Source organism: Chiloscyllium plagiosum, unplaced genomic scaffold (genome assembly GCF_037043375.1).
Source record: "Chiloscyllium plagiosum isolate Xiang-an unplaced genomic scaffold, Cpla_swu_hap1 HiC_scaffold_6, whole genome shotgun sequence".
In the NCBI taxonomy this organism is placed as follows: Eukaryota; Metazoa; Chordata; class Chondrichthyes; order Orectolobiformes; family Hemiscylliidae; genus Chiloscyllium; species Chiloscyllium plagiosum.
The window spans coordinates 118,775,232-118,794,124 of record NW_028270144.1 but is presented as its reverse complement, the minus strand read 5'-3'; the positions used below and the strand labels follow the sequence as shown (position 1 = coordinate 118,794,124).

Sequence of the window (18,893 nt, the reverse complement as noted above, 5' to 3'; positions counted from 1 at the left end):
TGGATTCTGAAACAATTGGGCAGAATTTTAAAATTTAGAACTAGCTCTTTCAGAAATTAATTAGAAATGCTCTGTTTAAAGAAAGGGACATGTGGAATTTTTTTTGTCATTGGTTGCAGTTGCTGGGACAATTGAATTTTTCCATACCGAGAGGATAGTTTAATTAGGTAAACATATTAGGAATACAAATTAAGAAATATATTCATTTCATGATCCAACTGAATTGTGAAACAGTTTCTCATGCTCCTATTAGTCTAGAAAGAATGTGGGAAAAGTTCTGACTTTTACTGTTGTGATCCTTTCATTAATGGGTTACACCCAATGTAATGAGGATATGTTTTTCATAGGAATGGGTGTATTGAATTGAATTTACAGGAATATAGAATACATTGTCATGTCTTTGAGGAACATAAAATGATTCATGTGTACGAGTTATAATTGTGTTTATTAAGTGAATATTGCAAAAATAAACCCACCAGCAAACCTATTAGTTGAAGAAGGATATCCTTACGTTTCTTTGACCGTACAGAATATAAAAATTCTGTTACTTACAGATCATCAGGCAATACTTTTATAGATCTATCCAAAAGTTATTACCTGAAAATAAACTTTCTATTTCAGCCACCAATAGTACCGAAGCTATCTCATGATGGGGACACTTCAAATTTTGAATCTTATCCTGAAAATGAGTGGAAAAAGATCCCACCTGTTCCTCCCAAGGATCTGGAAATTTTCAAGACTTTTTGATTATGCTACTAGACCAGGTAAACTCTATATACCTTGTATACATACAGTCTTTTGTTTTAATGCAGCATTATTTGGTTATCTTTAAGGTCAGTATCTTGTATTTCATGTTTTTATGAAAAAGGAATTTGAGATTTTTTTTTAAGGTGATAGATCTTTTTGTTGTTTAACTCGTTTGTGTCTGTTTTTGAGGTCCTAATGATTATGTTTAAACATCTTGGGTGTTCTAGATCAGAAATAAAGATTACTTCCGAAAGAAGCACAGCCATTCATTCTGGAGATATTAAAGATGTTTTTCCTATTCGGATTAACTTCAGGAATTTCCTGTTACTCTTTCAATTGCAAAGTCTGTGTTTTTTAGTTTGAAAGGATAATTGACCTTTGAGTCTGTGCAGAAGCATAATATGTTGGTTGGGATCAGGAATTTAAATTGAGGCAGATTGGGTTGTTTTCTCTGGATTATCTAAATTTTTAAAGATTATGAACAAATTAGCTACACTAAATCTTGTGAATTACTGACTATAATGAATGGCTGTAAAAATTTAGATGGACCAAATACAAAGTACTGGAAATGTGAAATAAAAGTCGTAAAATATGGCAGTACTCAGCCAGTCCAGCAGCATCTATGGAAATCTGAGCACATGTTTCCAGGAAACTAGAAACATCTTTGTCAGACTGATAAAGTGTCAAAAGAGACCATTCAGGCCAATATTCAGGTACCATCCTTTTTAAAAACTGTCCCATTATTTCACTCCTCTGCTTTTTCCTCACGGTCACACCAATTTTCCTTTTCAGTGTGGCTGAAGTTAAAACATAAAATCAATGAACAGGCACAACAATAATTTTATCAAGGAAGAACAAATTGAGAGATCTGAAAAGGTTGTGGTTTATCAGAAAGGGCAATATTCTTTTACTTTTACCTCTAACGGTAACATCTTCATTTGTTCAGGGAGGATCAACATTTACATATCTCATAATTCAGTGCGAAAAAGCTGTTTCCAAATTGGCCAGCAGAATACAGTGTATGACGGAAATATGTCCTTCACTATGTTGGAACCGTCTGGTTCAGTTAGTGTTTTTTTGTTTAAGTTTAGTGAGATTAGTTCCATCTCCATGCATTACTGAAGAGTCATTTGCCAGAAACTCTGGCTACGTTTTCCACTCGTGTGCTACCAGAATGCCGTGTGTTACCAGTCTTCTGTAGTTTTTTTTTCATTGCAACATTTGTCCAACTTTCAAAGTGGAACTTGGTTTTGCTGGATTCTCATCTCGATCCTGGATGATCCAAGAACCATTCTGTTCCACTGTTTAATTAATCCTTTGATTAGAGATCTGTAACCCTATTTAATGTTTCAGTATAGTTTCATACAGTTGGTAGCATCAAGTAAATCATGTAACATTGAACAGTGCGATTCTGATGGGCTTGAAGTCCATCTCATTGATCAGAAACCTGAAAAGTTTTAATTTTTTCAAAAAGAAAGACCATCTCTGTTGCAAAATATTCTCCATTTCCTCAATATATATACTTTCTTTCTACCCACAGAGCAGAGAAGTGTGACTAAACGGAACATGCTCACAAGAAGGATCATACATCAAATTGCACATTTTATTCTTTCTTTTTGTTTTTGCCACGTGGCCTGCCTGTGCCTATGATGACCTCGTCCTAGTAAGCACATTGAAAGTTTCCATTCAGAAACATGGTTTGACTTAAGTACCTATCAGTACGCTGTTACTTAAAGGTGTACGTTAAAGATTGGAGGTCTAAACTGGAATTTTCTTTACATGAAAATGTGGTATAGATTATGTAAAATAGAAAAACAGATTTTTTTTTAATAATAACAATATTATCGCATGTCCTTTACAGCACCTGTTTTTAATAATTGAATTCCTACTTATTCTAAAATGTGGTATTATCCAGATTTCTTTATTATTATAAAATTGCCTTGATTGACAAGCACAAGTATTTCCTTACAATGATTTATTTTTTAAGAAAAGAATTATTTGTGTTTATAGAGATGTAAAACTAGGATCGTATCACTTTGTAAATACAGATAACTGAAGTGGATGCACTATGCAAGCATAAAAATCATTTCTAAGTTTTAGGGTTTTTGTTTTGTGTAGAATCAGATTAAGGTTTTTATGAAAAATGTATGTGTATAATCTTCTGTTTAATGGGATCATCCTAAATACCAGCATTTTGCTATTCTTTTTCTTTTTTGACACTGTAAGTATTTGATGCCGTAGTGCAATGAGCTTAGGAGTCATCACTGGCTCCTGTTGGCTGTACATTGCAGATTCATTTATTTTTCTGACCTGGCTTACAATTTGATTACTGTATTGTTCATTGACAGAGTCAGAATGCTAATTGACCCCTTTACCATGTTGTTAGCTTCAATGTCATTAATTAGGAGGAGTGGAGAAATAGCAAACATTTCAGCATTTTAATTTTAAAACTTCTTACCTTTTTCTTTCTTTTCTGGAAGTTGAACCAGAAAGCGTTTCTTGCATCAATTTCACTTCTTTTATTCCCAAAATATGGAATATTGAGAGGATGTAGATGGGTAAGAAAGAATTATAACAAGTGGAATAAACCTGTCTATGTCTTGAGTAAAAATGTTGGAAAGGGTAATTTGATAAGTATTGTGCACCAATGTACCAGGTTGTAACAGCAAAGGAAATTATTTTTGTCTTGATCATGACACAAGGTTTCCGTTGTGTTTATCTTGACAAGTGCTTGAATGCACTTTTATCATGTGTCTAATTGATTGGAACAGCCCCTAGCAAAACGGTAATTTCTAGCTACTGTTGCATTTGACCATTCTTGTTTGAAATAGGTTTACTTCCTTTTTACAGAATGGCTACAACATTGGTCATCAACCAATGTTCTAAATAATATTTACTGTATTACTTCTTAATCAAGACTGTAGATAAATGACCTCCAATTCCTCCACTTCTTGATTGGCAACTGTGTGCTTTTATGTGTTGCTTTAACAGAGTTATGTTCAATATCTTACCTTTTCGCTTACCAACAGACCCAAATCATTATATGGGGAATCGTGGCATTATCACTCTGTGGCAAGTCCCATTGTGCACATGCCGCATACTGCCTTATGTTTTTCTGTACAGATAGTATCTGATTCTCACAGAATATTAGTACGTAAACATCTCTACAAAATCACAGGCCATAAAGATCTGTTTTTGTTTTAAATCTGGCTTATGCACTGAACTTTGCAGTTTACATTTCTTAATGATTTTGTCCAACTGTATTTTACTTGTTTGAGTTTGATGAATAAAATGCTAGACAGATAATGAATGGCTAGCTATACAAAATTATATTTGTGAAATCAGAGGCTGCAATTTGAAATAAGGTATGTCTGTTGTAAAGGCATTTTGTGATATATGTGTATATATGGTGTACTTAATTTGTCAACCCCAATCATCCTTGTTTCTGTGAATGTTTATAATAATGAGAAACTGGTCAAGGTTATAAATCCATTTCCTTTTTCCCACTAACTATTTTATCCAAGAACAATTTAACATGTATGAATATTGTATTCATAGTAGCCTTGATATTAATGTACATAGACAAATTTCTAACTTGTTTTATGTACTAAAAAATACTTTATTTTCATCTCCTGTTAAATGTGTGTTCCTGAATAATGTTTCTAAAAAAATGTTGGTTCTATTTTTAGCAGCATTACACTGTTAGTTTGAAGGCAGTGTAAGTTTACAAAGTTCTACCTTTGATCATGACAGTTAATTATCACTTTGCACAACCTCACGTCCGTGCAGTTCACATCTTGAGGGCAAGCAAAAGAAACATGAACCAATTACATTGGTAAAAAGACCATGGTGGTAGCCATTGTAATGTTTTTAAAAAATACGGCACCTTCCTATCAACTGACTTCTTGAGGACTTGTAAGATGCAGAATAGACTGCCACCCTGTACAGCTTATACTGTATTTGTTATGTAATTGAATTGTAAATATTGAAATACAAATGTTACTTGTTGATGGAAAACATTTTTTAGCCAAATGTGCTTGTTCTGATTTTATTTTACAGGAACTAATGACAATCTAATGTTGAAAAGTAATTGATATCAGGGTATTGGCGTTGTTTAATTATTTTCGGTGCTTCATTTGTTTGCTATCACAGCTTCTACTAATTCAGTCACTTTAAACCTAATGGAGAATTGAAAATATTTGGTTTTCTTTTTTAGAAGACTGTTGGTCCTTGTAAGCCTCGACCAGTGTATTCTACTGTTTGATTGTAAAAATAGACTTCAGGCTGCTGGTCTCTCTGACCAGATTCATTTAATCCAACCAGTTGCGAACCTGTTGGAGTCCATTTGAAGTGGATCATATTTGCAGCTTTTATTTGAAATAGTATCGTTACGTCTCCCACCCAAATTCCCAGTGGCTTCCTGGTACCTGACGAAAACAGTCTGGCTGAGAATAGCACACGGTCTTGGTCAAGACTGAGATCCTCACTTGTTATAAAGAAGCACCTCGTTGAGGTTCATCTTTTAAATTTATATTACAATTTGTAACAATCCTAACCAAATTGGACAGTGTTCTGCTGTACGTGCTTCAGAACATTAAATGCAGGCCATTTTGATCTTTAAGGCTCCACCTCAAATTCCAAGACTCCAATTTATAATTTGCATGACTCGCAGTGTTTTTCCATGTCCCTTACGGTCAAAGGTTTCGTCTTTGCTGCCCAATGTCAAATCATATGACCTAGGAATTATAACATGAAAGTGCCTATGTGTACCGGAAGCTGTGATCTGACAAGTGGATTCAGAAACACTAATGAGGGGAAACCAGTTGTAGTTCAACAAGCTTCTTTGAGTTCATGTTAAATATTGAAAGTAATAAAGAACATCATCGCGTACCTAGTTGTGGACTGAATTCAGTTCATACTTTCAAATCCTAGAAACTCCTCTACTCCTAACATTAGGAAGTGCGATCCCTTCCTCTTCAACTGTTACTCTGACATTTGCTGAATAAATTATGTTATAGTAGACTCAAAGCCAAAAGTGTGGCCTCTGATCCACCCTCACTTCAATGACTGAGAGGATCAGCTAGTTGAGCTGCCAGTCAAACCTGCTTCAATCTTTCCCAGGTATAAGCTCCCTGGAGAAGTTATTCTCTTGCTTGGGGCCAAGAGAAAGGGCCATTGTAGCATATTACATGAGAATTACTGAAAGCATTAGCAAGCTTCATTGTCTTAAACTGATGTGGAATGCAAGAAATGCTATTCTGCCAGATGTTTCTTCTTTAATCCACATTCTCGGAGCTTGGTGCTATGTGGATTTAGCCTCTCGAGAGTTGAGGTTACCTTAATAGTATAGTTTAATTTATAGATCCGAAATTTGCCCTAGGCTTGGGAGTCACGGCTGTTACCATGAAAACTTGAAACAACACATGGTAGATCAGTGTTTTTTTTAATCTCCTGAACTGTCACTTTAAAATACAATTTGTAAATCAAGTAATGTAAAGAGACCTGCTGAAACACGATGCAGAACATTCTTCAGCATTAATTGAAAGAGGTGCGATTATTATCATTTTCATACAAAATCTGTTTAATTACTGCAATTATTTGAACAAGTTTGATATTGTAAATCAATTTTGCAGCATTGTAAAGTAACTGATTTATTCTTTAAATTGCTATAGCTTAGTCAAACAACTGGGTTTGCTGCCTTGGATTGTTATTTTTGCAATGCCTAATAAACCAGCATTCTCTAATTGTGTCAGGGTACTTTTTTTCCTTAGGAAGTTGCTAAGAAACCTGACTTGAAATAGTGTTGTGATCATACTTGTATACACATGTTGAGCCTTAACATTATTCAATATTTTGATTCTTAAGAGAAGTTCTGTTAATTCCTAGGATAGGATTAAGTGACTCGTTATTTGAATCAAGCATTTTCCGTCTTGTGAATGTTGGTGACGTTGAGAACCTTGTGGCAACGCTGCAAGAAGAAAAGGAAAAAGAAGTCAGCCTTAATGTCTTAATAGTAGAAGCATGTTAGTCTGATCTGGTCATGGAATAGTATCACTCGTAATGAGTGTCCTAAGCCAGAATCACCCAGCGTATCACCTGAGCAATGGAGAAAGAAGAGCTAATGTGCAATGAGAGTAATATGAATGGCCATTTTCCGTTGTCAGTCCCCTCCCCCATACCAAAGTAATTTGCAATAAAAACAGATTACTGGGGATATTCAGCAGCATCTGTCGAAAGAAATTAAAGTTGATGTTTTGAATCCTATGACCCTTTTGGCAGAACTGAAAGCAACTATGAAATGGTATTCATGCTGGTGATTGGGTATGGGGGTACGTACTGGGGAGTTGGGGGGTTTGGGGTAGAGAATGCAAGGAATTTGTCAAGTAAATGGAGACAGTGCCGAGAAAGGGGAAAAAAATACAAGACAGAGGGATTTCTGCTGATAAACTGGAAGAGAGATTTATGTTGAATAGGTGCTAGCGAGAAGTGTGAATAGTTGAAAATGGCTTGCCTGTGCTGGGAACAACCCATACAGCACAGGACCTGGGATTGGGTACTGAACACCGAGGAAGGTGTTCATATCTGAAATTGTTAAACTCAATGTTGAGTCTTGAGGTTTGGAACATACCTAGGCGGAAAATAAGGTGGTGTTTCTCCAGCTTGTGCTGAACTTTGCAGGAGCACTGCAACAAGCCAAAGACAGGAATGTTGGCATAGGAACATTGTGGTGTGTTGGAACCTGGAAATTTGGTATCATTTTAATGGACAAAGCAGAAGTGTTTTGCAAAATGGTCACCCGTTTCGCGTTTTGTTTCCCCAGGATAGAGGAGTCCCATTCTGAGCAGCAAAACAGTAGACTAGATTGAATGAGGTGCTGGTAAATTGCTGCTTCACCTGGAAAGTCTGTGTTTTTGAGGAGGGATGAGGTAAATGCTATCTGGTGTGAGGAGTAATTTCAATTGATATGAATGAGCTAATTTGTTTGATTCATTCACAAAAAGTGAGCATCACTGTCTCAGCCAGCATATATTACTCATTCCTGATTGATCTGGAGATGGGGTGGTATTGCTTTCTTGAACCACTGCAGTCCTTGAGGTGTCACGACACTCATATTGCAATTATGGGGTTCAATGATTTTGATCCAGTGAGAGTAATTAAACAGCGAAGTGACTCCAAATTATTTCTGGCATGTGACTTGGGCGGGAATCTTCAAGTTATGCTGTTCCAATTAAGTGGCTGCCCTTGTGGTTCTGGGTGGTAGAGGTCATGCATTTGGAAGGTGCTATTTGAGGAGTTTGCAAGTTATTGCAATGATTCTTGTAGATGGTACTCATTGCTGTCACTGTGCTTCGGTGGTGGAGGGAGTAAATGTTGAAGGTAGTGGATGGCGTGTCCCAGTTGTATATGCTGCTTTGTTTTGGGTGATGTCGAACTACTTGAGTGCTATAATTTCTCTGGACATCATCTAATTTGGTGCTCATCTTGTGTTGGTTTATTATGCAATAGGGAGGAATTTGTTAAATAACAGCTAATGCTTTGATCATTAATGGATCATTTTATATGAGCAGCACAACTTAAAAATGCAGGATTCATGGTTATTTTAATCATGTTGCTAGATTTTCATTAATTTACAAATAATTCTTTCACATTCTGATGTGTGTTACAATCCAAACTTATTAAAGCAAGGAGAAAACATAACACTAGTCTCCAAGATATTTAGGGATCCTATCGTGTTCACTTGTATCACCCCATTCCATCTTATTCTCACCTTTCAGTTATAAAGCAAGCATCACTTTGACTCAAGTATTGCGTTTGGAGAATTGGAAATGCACAAAGAACTGTGCTGACTTTTCGGGTAATTTTGTCATCTGACAGAAATAGTGCACTATGCGTGAAGCACTTAGAGCTTTGCAGACTGGTTTCCAAAGTTGGAACAGCATTCCAGGTGAGTTTTAATGTAATCTTAGTTCAGCAGAGAGCAAAAACATTTTTTCTATCATGCAAAGATATAAAATCCAAAAAAAATCTACATTTGTGGAACACCTCCAGGTAATTCATCAGAGCCTCTAGCACTTAAGACTAATAATGTAACAATGGTAGATATATATCAATGTTTACCTTATCCGACAATTTTTTGTGTTGGACATTTTCTGCACATTTGTTGTATTTTTGACGTTTTATGTATTTAGAGAGATAGATTAGATAGATTCCCATAATTAACAAGGGGACGTCTGCAATTTACTGTTTAGTTTTTAGAATTGAGAATTAACTTCCTATTCATAACAGGTTTGTGGAAAAAAATGTACTGAAATGGCTTTCAAGCATTACCGATAAGACTATGAAATAGAAATAGTGCAGTTGTCGTTCAGACCCGGTGAATAGTGTCAATGCTGTGCTGCAGGATCTTTTAGGGGGTGATAGTGGAGATGGGACTAGTGTTTCTCACGAAATGAAGACTAGCCTGAGGCCTGTACCAAAGTATCAGAGGATGTTTTGGAGCACACCAAGCCTGCACTGCAATTCAATAGGATCATGTGTGATCCGACATTCCTCACATTCATTTTCCTGCCCTTTTCCCCATTACCCTGGATTCCCCTTCTGATCAAAAATCAATCCACCTCGGCCTTAGATATACCCAAAGATGCTGCCCCCACATCTTTGTCTGCCAAGGAGTTCTAAAGAGACTTAACCCTCTGAGAGAAGAAATTCTTCATCTCAGTCTCAAATTGGTCTCCCTTTATTCTAACTAATGCATTAAATGATTTTAAAAAGTTGACGCCAGTGTTAGTAATTAAAATAAAACTTGTCAAGAATGTACTATGCTTACTTTCAGTCCTACTCTTTAATTTGTTGAGATCTTTGCTGTCAGCAATGTGCGTAGGTCACTTGCAGTAATTCCCTTTTCTCAATTAGAAAAGTTCAGTTAGGTGACTTTTAAAATTCAGCTGACTTGAATGTCCTACTTACATTCCTGGTAACTGGACTTATCTTGCTTCCTGATACCCCTTGTCAGAGCAATTTTATTGTTGATTAGCTGAACAAAATTGCACAGTGGCTTCCATGTAAAGTCCCATCTGCATGTTGTAATAATACCTGCTTTGATTTGTGGTGGTAACCATGCCTTCATTGCCTAGCCTGAAAGTTCAGAATTGTCTTCTTTCACCTCTGAGTCTCTCCCTCTTTTGCTTTTAATCTTCGGATCCAAAATTTCCTTGTGGTTTGGTTTCACATTTTGTTTTATAATGTTGATCTGAAGCATCTTGGGACATATCATTAAAGCTATATAAAAAACTAGGTGCTGTAGTTGTCATCTATACCTAGCGTTTCATTTCATATTGTTCCTACAGCTGTGCACTGCCCTATTTTCAATACTATACATCCCTTCCTGATCAGAGATTTCTGTAGTACAAATTGTTTATTTTGGAATTCCTTCCTTTGCTGCTTTGCACCTTAGTTACGGTGAAATACCCCGGACTTTTCAGCTCTGACCAAATTGTCAGCTATTCCCGATGCCAGAATAGGAAATCCAATAGAAAGATGCTCGTGGTGAGCAGAATTTCTGAACTGACAGCTCTGCGTACACCTCATATAGCCAGCTGAATAAGAAGAGTTAGGCCATTCCAAACTACAAAATCCATGGACAAGTTATAAATACTGTCACTTACAGACATGAAATTGATACAGCAAGGTGAAAAGTGAATTCTGCTAAGGCACGGGAGGTTCCATCACTGAGTTTTTCAACCATTCTGGAGCTCAAGGCAGTTGCGAGGTCATTTTGCAGCTGTACAGGACATTGGTTAGGCCACTGGAATATTACGTGCAATTCTGGTCTCCTGCCTATTGGAAAGATATCGTGAAACTTGAAGGGGTTCAGAAAAGATTTACAAGGATGTTGCCAGGGTTGGACGATTTGGGCTCGAGAGAGAGGTTGAATAGGCTAGGGCTGTTTTCCCTGGAGCGTCAGAGGCTGAGGGGTGACCTTATAGAGGTTTACAAAATTGAGGGGCATGGATAGGATAAATAGACAAGGTCTTTTCCCTGGGGTGGGGGGGGAGTCCAGAACTATAGGGCATAGGTTTACGGTGAGAGGGGAAAGATATAAAAGAGACTTAAGGGGCAACTTTTTCACACAGAGGGTGGTACATGTATGGACTGAGCTGCCAGAGGAAGTGGTGGAGACTAGTACAATTGCAACATTTAAAAGGTATCTGGATGGGTATATGAATAGGAAGAGTTTGGAGGGATATGGGCCAGGTGCTGGCAGAAGGGACTAGATTGGATTGTGATTTCTGGTCGGCATGGACAAGTTGGACCGAATGGTCTGTTTCCGTACTGTGCATCTCTATGACTCTATCTCAAACTCTTTTGAGCAGGCTTTCTTACCACCAAAGAGGAGGTTAAGAATGATTGTTTGTCTTTCCTGACGCCAAGGAATTGCTGCTCGGGGCTTCTCCTTGGTGGAGAGGCTAGGCCACAAGGATGTGGTGATGGCTGGCTGGACCAATACAAGGTAGAATATGGCATTGTCTTTCACGTGGTGAGTGTGTGGCAGCTACTGCAGCAATGACATTGCAAAATGAACTTGCCTACATCGTGAACAAGTTCCATACCTAGAGATGATTTTAACTCTGAAACTAAACAGTTTACTTTTTTTTAAGTAGATTACTGTTAAAGTTTGAACATGAAACATGTACATGTCCTGAGTTGCAGGAACCCCTCAAGCTGCTTGTCTTGAGGATATGATGGTGGGGCCCCTTTAACAGCTAGCATTCACAATGATTGTCAGAGAATTCTAACCCAGCCAATGGTAGGTTGGAGCAAGATTAGTTCATCCAGCCTCTTGTAGTCTTTTAGTTAGTCCTGAATTGAAGCCCTGGTATCATTCTAGCAATCTCTACTGTAACTCCATCAAAGCTTGATCCATCTTTCCTGAGACTTATTGTAAAAAAACTGCAGTATTCTAAATGGAGTCTGATGAAGGCTACATGCAATTGAAACATCTGCCACGTTTGTATTACAACTTCTGTTAAGATAGGCCAAAATTTCATGAGTCTTTCTGATCACTTTCTGCAGTTGCTGTGCTTCCCTTTGAATTTTGTGTGCATGTACCAGTCAGAATAATGTGTTATTTAAAGGGCAGCTTAAAGATGATTATGATCGCTATGCACTCTTTGGTAGAACATTTGGAATGTTTTGTTTGTACTCTTTCAAAAAAAAAACAAATTCTTCTTTATATTTCCAGGTTGCATTGTTGCTAAGATGGCAGGCCAATGTTAGGCATCTGCCAAATCGACTACTGTAAAATGTTAGTCTAAGGGAGCCTTCCCATTGTAATCTTATCTTCTAATGCTCAGCAGTTTTGGTTTTGCATCTGATTATATCAAAGTAATGCTAAATTAAAGTGGGTCGAACTCTCTGCAGCAAGTCTAAGACGTGATGACAAATCAAGCCACACACATGGATGTGGTATCTAAGTGGTTTACCTGAGCTACTATCGTTGGATAATGGATGTAACCAATAATATCTTCTTCCTTCCTCAAACAAACACTTTTGCCATCTTTGAAACTTCAGTGAGTTTACAATAAAATCTCTTACTTTCCTCCGTTGAACCTCCACTCTGTAGTTTTTCTCAAGCTGCCTTGATAACGGAATGATTTGGTTGAGCATTTCAAATGGTCTGGAATCATGCATACGCCACACTGGAAAAGGATGCCAAATTTCCTTCTCTAAAGGACATTAGTCAACCAGATGCATGTTGCATTCAGTAGTTATGTATCACCATTACTCATTGCTAGTTTTTTTTTTCCCCTTCCGGGTAAATTACTGAACAAACTGAATTTAAATTCCTAGGCTGTCGTGATAGAATTTGTGTTCATGTCAATGGATTATTATGGTAGAATCCTGACTGTGGAAACAGGCCATTTGGCCCAACAAGTCCACGGTGATCCTCTGAAGAGTATCCCACCCTGACCCATTTCCCTGCCCTATTACTTGACATTTTCCATGACTAATGCATCTGATCTACACATCTCTGAACACTATGGGCAATTTAGCATGGCCAATACACCTGATCTGCACATCTGTGGGAGGAAACTAGAGCACCCGGAGTAAACCCATGCAGACACTGGGAGAATGTGCAAACTCTGCACAGACAGTTGCTCAAGGCTGGATTCCAACCTGGGTCCCTGGTGAAGTGAGGCAGCAGTGCTAACCACTGAGCCACTGCTGCCTCGAGCCTTATTCAATACTTTGGATTACTACCCCATACTTTTTCTTAAGAGTTGCTTGTTTATTTTCAAGGGCTATTTGTCATTTCTCTTCCTTATTTATTAGGTGGTGCTGGGTGATGGTGGCAGTGGAAAAACTTTTCATTGTATTTTGCTGCTTTTCTCATTGTAAAATATGTGACAATAAAACCATTCCTATTCAGTCATACAGCAACATCACCTGTATTTCTCTTAACAAATGGGGTATATGGATGCTATTACAATCATCGCACTGACATTATAAGGCCAATCAATGACAAGAGTTAGGAAATGTCTTCCTAAATGGTGTTCCATAGCTTTTATTAAAATAAATCTTTAGTGTTGCAGAAGGAAGTAATTCTCCTGTTTTCGGGGTGCTAGTATCAGGTACATCCTAAGGCAGGCATCTTATATCTGAAGTTTGAGCTTCACTAAGTAATTTTATCAGTCATGGCTGCATCAGTATATGTTTTCCCATTGCTACATTGGCGATTCTCAATGTCCATCTAAACTGTAAATTTAGAATCTATTTGTACTGAATTATAGGAATTTTGATGTGAAGGGCTTGCAACTTCAAATCCTATGTACCCGATTCAAGCAAGGAAAGAGAGAAAACAGGCTAGTAGATCAGTTAGCCTGGAATCTGAAGTCAGAAAAATGCTGAAATCCATGCCTGAAGACTTGATAATAGCACTTAAACTATAATGTGACTGGCCATTGTCAGCACAGGTGTATGAAAAGGAAACTGCTTCTAAGAAATGGTTGCTGAGATTGTAACAAGTAGGATGGATAGATGAGACAGTTGGAATTTCAAAAAGTTCATGATAAAGTGTTGCACACAAAAGATTATTACTCAATTAAAGCTGAGTTTGAAATATAAACAGATTTAGAATTGGTTAATGGGCATTTGGTCCCGCCCATCACCACCATTCAACCAAAGCACATTCTAAACTGGGAATTCCGGGGAGAAAAGGGAACTAGGAACTAACTCGTGCAACTCCACCTTCAATTTGAGACGATATCACTTTCTTTCATTGTTGACGAGTCTAAATCCTGGATCTATTTAACAGCACAAAAGCACAATACTGTGGGTGCTGGAAATCTGAAACAAAAACTGCAATGCTTGGAAAGGCTGAGGGGAACAGGTAGAGAGAGAGAGAGTTGATGAAACTATTTTCTAAGAGCCCAATGGGTGTACTAATGCTACATGAGCTCATAGCTTACTGCTACCTTCTCAAGAACAATTAGTGGTGGGCAAGGAATGCTGGTCTACCCAATGACACATTATTTCGCAGGATGTGTGTATTAGTTAAAATGGCATTGTGTCTTGAGATCACATCTAGATCTCTTCTGCGCAGTTTCTGTCTTATCAAAGGAAAAGTACATATTTTCCTCGTGTCTGCATTCGATTTCTCCGGGTGTACTGGTTCCCACCCACAGTGCAAAGATGTGCAGGTTAGGTAGATTGGCCATGGAAAATGTCCCATACTGTCCAGGGATGTGCAGGATTGCAGGACTAGAATAAAGGTGGAGAGTCTGGGTGGGATGCTCTTCAGAGGATGAGTCAAATGGCCTGCTTCCATGCTGTAGGGATTCTATGATATGCTCTTCATGGAGAGCTAGAGTTGTCTTCTATTAAAAAAAAGAAAATTAAGAGGTGATCTAGTTAAAACACCTAGTTATTAAGAGGCTAGATAGGGTAAAGGCTGGAGGAATATTTCTCCTTTCCAGGGTCATGGTCTCAAAATAATTGGAAGTATTTTTCTTCATTCCACAGCTTGTGAGCAGTTGAGATTATCCAGCATAGAGAGCTCTGAATACCTGGTCATTAAGTATATTCAAGCCCAATGTTGATTTGAATGAATGAATTGAATTTATTGTCACGTGTACTGAGGCACAGTGGAAAGCTTTGTCTTGCGAGCAATGCAGGCAGATCACAGAGTTAAGTAGCATAGATAGTAAGTAATAAGTAAACGGGGCAAAAACAAAAACACAGGTTTTGAGAAGATTTGTAACTCTGGTTGAGGTTTTGGATGTAGATTTGCTCGCTGACCTGGAAAATTCATTTCCAGACTTTTAGTCACCCTACTAGGTAACATCTTTAGTGAGTCTCAGGTGAAGCAGTGCTGATAATGCCATGCTTCTAGGAATTCTTATGCGTGTTTTTGTTTGGGTTATCCTAGGATGGATGTCCTTCGACTCGGGCAACACATCCATTCGTGACTGGATATGGTAGGACTGCAGAGGTTAGTTCTGATCTGTTGGTTCTGGGCTCATCTTACTCTGTCTACCAACCCTGCTTATTCTGTTATCCTGTGTTGTAGCGTCACTAGGTGACACCTTACCTTTAGGTACACCTAACACTGCTCCTGCACTCTCCATTGAACCAGAATTGATTTTCTGGCTTGATGCTAATGATAGAATGGGGAAGACCACACTTTGTGTTTCAGTATAATTTTCCTGCTGTTGATGGCCCACAGCACTTCATGGGTGTTCAGTCTTGAACTGCTTGATCTGTTTGAACTTTATACCATTTAGCATTGTGCTGATGCATCACAGCATAATAGAGGGTACCCTCAGTATGAAGACAGGACTTTATCTCCACATAGACTGTATGGTAGTCACTTGTATCATTACTGTCATGGACAAATGCATTTGTGACATGCAGGTTGGCAAGGATAAGGTGAAGTACGATATTTCCCTCTTGTTGCTTCCATCTCAACTATGTTCTTTAAGGCTTGACCAACTCGGTCAGCATTGGTGCTGCCAAGCCACTCTCTTGTTAGTGAGCATTGATGTTCCCCACCCACATTTAGCATCCTTGCCACCCTCCGTGCTTCCTCCAAGTAGTGCTCAACATGGAAAGATACTGACTTGTCCACAAAGGGAGTGGGTGGGGATGACACTGGGGTAATCAGCTGAAAGTTTCCATACCTGATGCCTTGAGATTTCATAGGGTCCTGAGTCCATGTTGAGGATTCCTTGGGCAATTCCCTCCTGAATGTAAACCACTGTGCAGCCATCTCTGCTGGGGCTGTACTTCTAGTTGGACCAGGCATCCTGAGCCAGTGATGGTGCTATCTGGAACATTGTCTGTAAGGAGAGGGTCTGAGACCATGACAGAGCTATGCTGTTGCTTGGCAAATCTGTTGGGTAGCTTTCCCAATTTTTTACCAGCTTCCAGATGTTAGTAAGGAAGACTTTGCTGAGCCCATCATTGCTGTTTCTACCGAGACCAATGCCAGATGATCTGTCCAGTATCAATCTTTTTTAATGTCTTTAGCAGTTAGGTTCAACTGAATAGCTTGCCAGGCCATTTCGGAGGGTAGTTAAAAATCAGCCACTTGGCTGTGGCTGTGAAGTTACATACAGGCTGAAATAACTGCACAGAGGCCAGTATCCCGTCACCAAGTTACCCTATATTTATGTGTGCACAGTACACTGGCTATGACCAGCCAGCTCAGAATCAGTCCCTAAAGTCAGGAGACTTTCTGAATCTCTTTTTTTTTGAGAAGTGGAGAGTCTTTCACACTCACTGATCCATCTCCCTCAGAGGCACCTCTCCGTCAACAGAATGTTTAACACCCAGTTTTTCTTTTTGACACTCATTTTTCTTTTTACTTTTTTTTCTGTTCACCACACTACGGCCTGACATCAGTAGTACTTATTTTTCCCCAGCACCCATGTCGTGTGTGTGTAGGTGTCGGACACAGTGAAAAGCAACAAGTGTACAAGTCTTTATTTATATTTTACCACCAAGAAGAAAGGAAACACCTGAGTGGCCAGTGACAAGCGGTGTCCTTCTCAGACCGTGAAGGGGAGGGCAGGGATTAAATCAATATAGAGTTGGAGAATCCCTTTTTTTTGTTTTTACTCATATTTATTATTTTTTTTACTCATGTTTATTTTTTTTTCTTTTAACCCCCACACTACCACCTAACCGCGGTAGTGCTTATATTTTCCCCCAGCACCCATGTTGTGTGTGTGCAGGTGTGAGACACAGTGAAAGACACAAGGTGCACGAGTCTTTATTCAAATTTCCACCAACAGGAAGAAAGGAAACACCCGGGTGGCCAGTGACAAGCAGTGCACTTCACATCAAAGGGCAATGCTGCGTGATCAGACAGTGAAGGGGAGGGCAGGGATTAAATCAAAATAGAGTTGGAGAATCCCCTATCTATATCAGTCAGCCAGGGCTCCCTGACTCACCCAGATTAACGGCCACAGTCAAGGATCTCAGTCAGTAACATCCAGCTAGTTTCAATCACGAGGTAAAAATCCACCTAGTTTCAATCACTACACAGGCCAAACAGGTAAGGGCAGCAGAACCCTTCCTTGAAGGACATTAGTGAACAGGTGGGTTTTTACAGCAATGACAATTGTTTAATTCAAATTTTATTTCTTTTACTCTCTCATTTCGGTATGGTTAACTTCAGTTTGCAAGTCTGAATTTCGACAACATGCAGCTGCTAGTAGTTCTGAATTCTGATTTTCTTTTTGAAGTCATATTTTGACTTCTAATGTCAAAACTTGGATTTTAAACAGTTGAGTGTAACGGTAAACTAAATATCTGTTGCGCACAACTGGAGTGAAATTTGGTGATTACTGTGTCCCTATTCTCCGTTGCCATCTTGTAAAACTCAAGCTTACAAGTTTTTTGCTAAGTATGTTTTTCTTTATCTGACAGCTCAGGATAACAAGCACTTCACAAAAATCCCTGTGCTCCAAACCGACCTTGACTTCACAGCTTTAATAGACCTGCAGTAAAATTACTGGAATATCAAATTGGCAGCAAAAGCCTAGTTTGTTAAAATGTCACTGTATTTTTCCATTTAACTGTCATGGCATTATGTAACGTTTTCGATAAACATTCATTAGCCAAAAACAAAATCCAGTTTAAGTGTTTAAATTTTCTTTGACCAACTTTAAATCGTGGTCATTCTTCCCCCTGTTAGTATAATCAACTTTATCTATTGCTTCGAGCTATATAGAGGGTATCCGTAACTTTGGTTGTACGTTATGAATTTGGAAGCAGGAGGGTAAAAAGGAAAAATATTAGATTGCTGTAAAAGAAAATGCATTTATATAGTACCTTTTCATGAGGTAGATTAGCTCTGCAGCTTACACAGGGGGTGATGAGACTTTGCAAAGAGGAAGAAGAAAAAAGGGGGATACGAGGAAACAATTGGGGGAAAACCAAGAGATTGAAAAGATTATACATGAGGAAAGGATGGATTTTTGAAGAGCCTTGCAAAATGAAGCAGAGGTTTAAAGTGGGAGTTTTAAAGAGCTGTGTGTTGTAATGGATTGGTTTCATTATAAACGCACCTGTCTTTTCAACAATATATTTCACCCCACCCTTCAGATTTTGGAATTACTCATCCTACTTCTTTCTGGAGCCCATGTGAGGTGTTCTGAGAATTTGTTTTTACTCCAGATACTTTTTAAAAATATATTTGTTGATGTGGTTGGGATTCCACTGTCTGGGCCAGCATTTACTGGCTATCCCTAGTTCCCACTGACAGGATGATGGGATAGATGGAAATTGCATTTTTACTATGTGTTTTGAAATGTTCAGATTGTATCATGTAAATAGATTGGTTTATTTTGCTGAATAAACTTGTCATGAATCCAAATCTGCAGCATTGCATGATTTTGTGTTGCTCTGGGAGGAATTCACATGGAAGTGGGGCTCAGAAATGAGTTGAACTTCAGCCTGTGATTTCTCTCTTACAGCTGTTTTTCCACTTTCTCTCTCCTGTTTTGCTGTCCCACACTTTTATCCCTTTCCTTCGTAATCTCTCCCCTCTTTCTCACTCCATCTCTATGACATTTAGCCCCTCACTGCCTCTTATTCCTCTCCCACTCTGTCAGTCTTATTCTGTCCCCATTAACAATGAA

The 18,893-nt window shown here is 38.5% G+C and overlaps 1 protein-coding gene and 1 long non-coding RNA gene across 2 annotated transcripts in view; both read left to right on the top strand.

The window, feature by feature from the left end:
* Positions 1-6,491, top strand: part of prkx (protein kinase X-linked) — a 131,621-nt gene extending 125,130 nt beyond the window's left edge. Inside the window, exon 8 of the mRNA XM_087988399.1 lies at positions 622-6,491. Coding sequence (XP_087844525.1) covers positions 622-747 — 126 coding nt within the window. The 3' untranslated portion in view covers positions 748-6,491. The remainder of the gene's footprint in view (positions 1-621) is intronic.
* Positions 6,492-7,167: 676 nt separating this feature from the next.
* Positions 7,168-18,622, top strand: LOC148149845 (uncharacterized). Its single transcript, XR_015757490.1, has 3 exons — positions 7,168-11,257; positions 15,176-15,238; positions 17,680-18,622. It is a non-coding gene; the product is annotated as an uncharacterized LOC148149845 (long non-coding RNA).
* Positions 18,623-18,893: the final 271 nt, after the last annotated feature.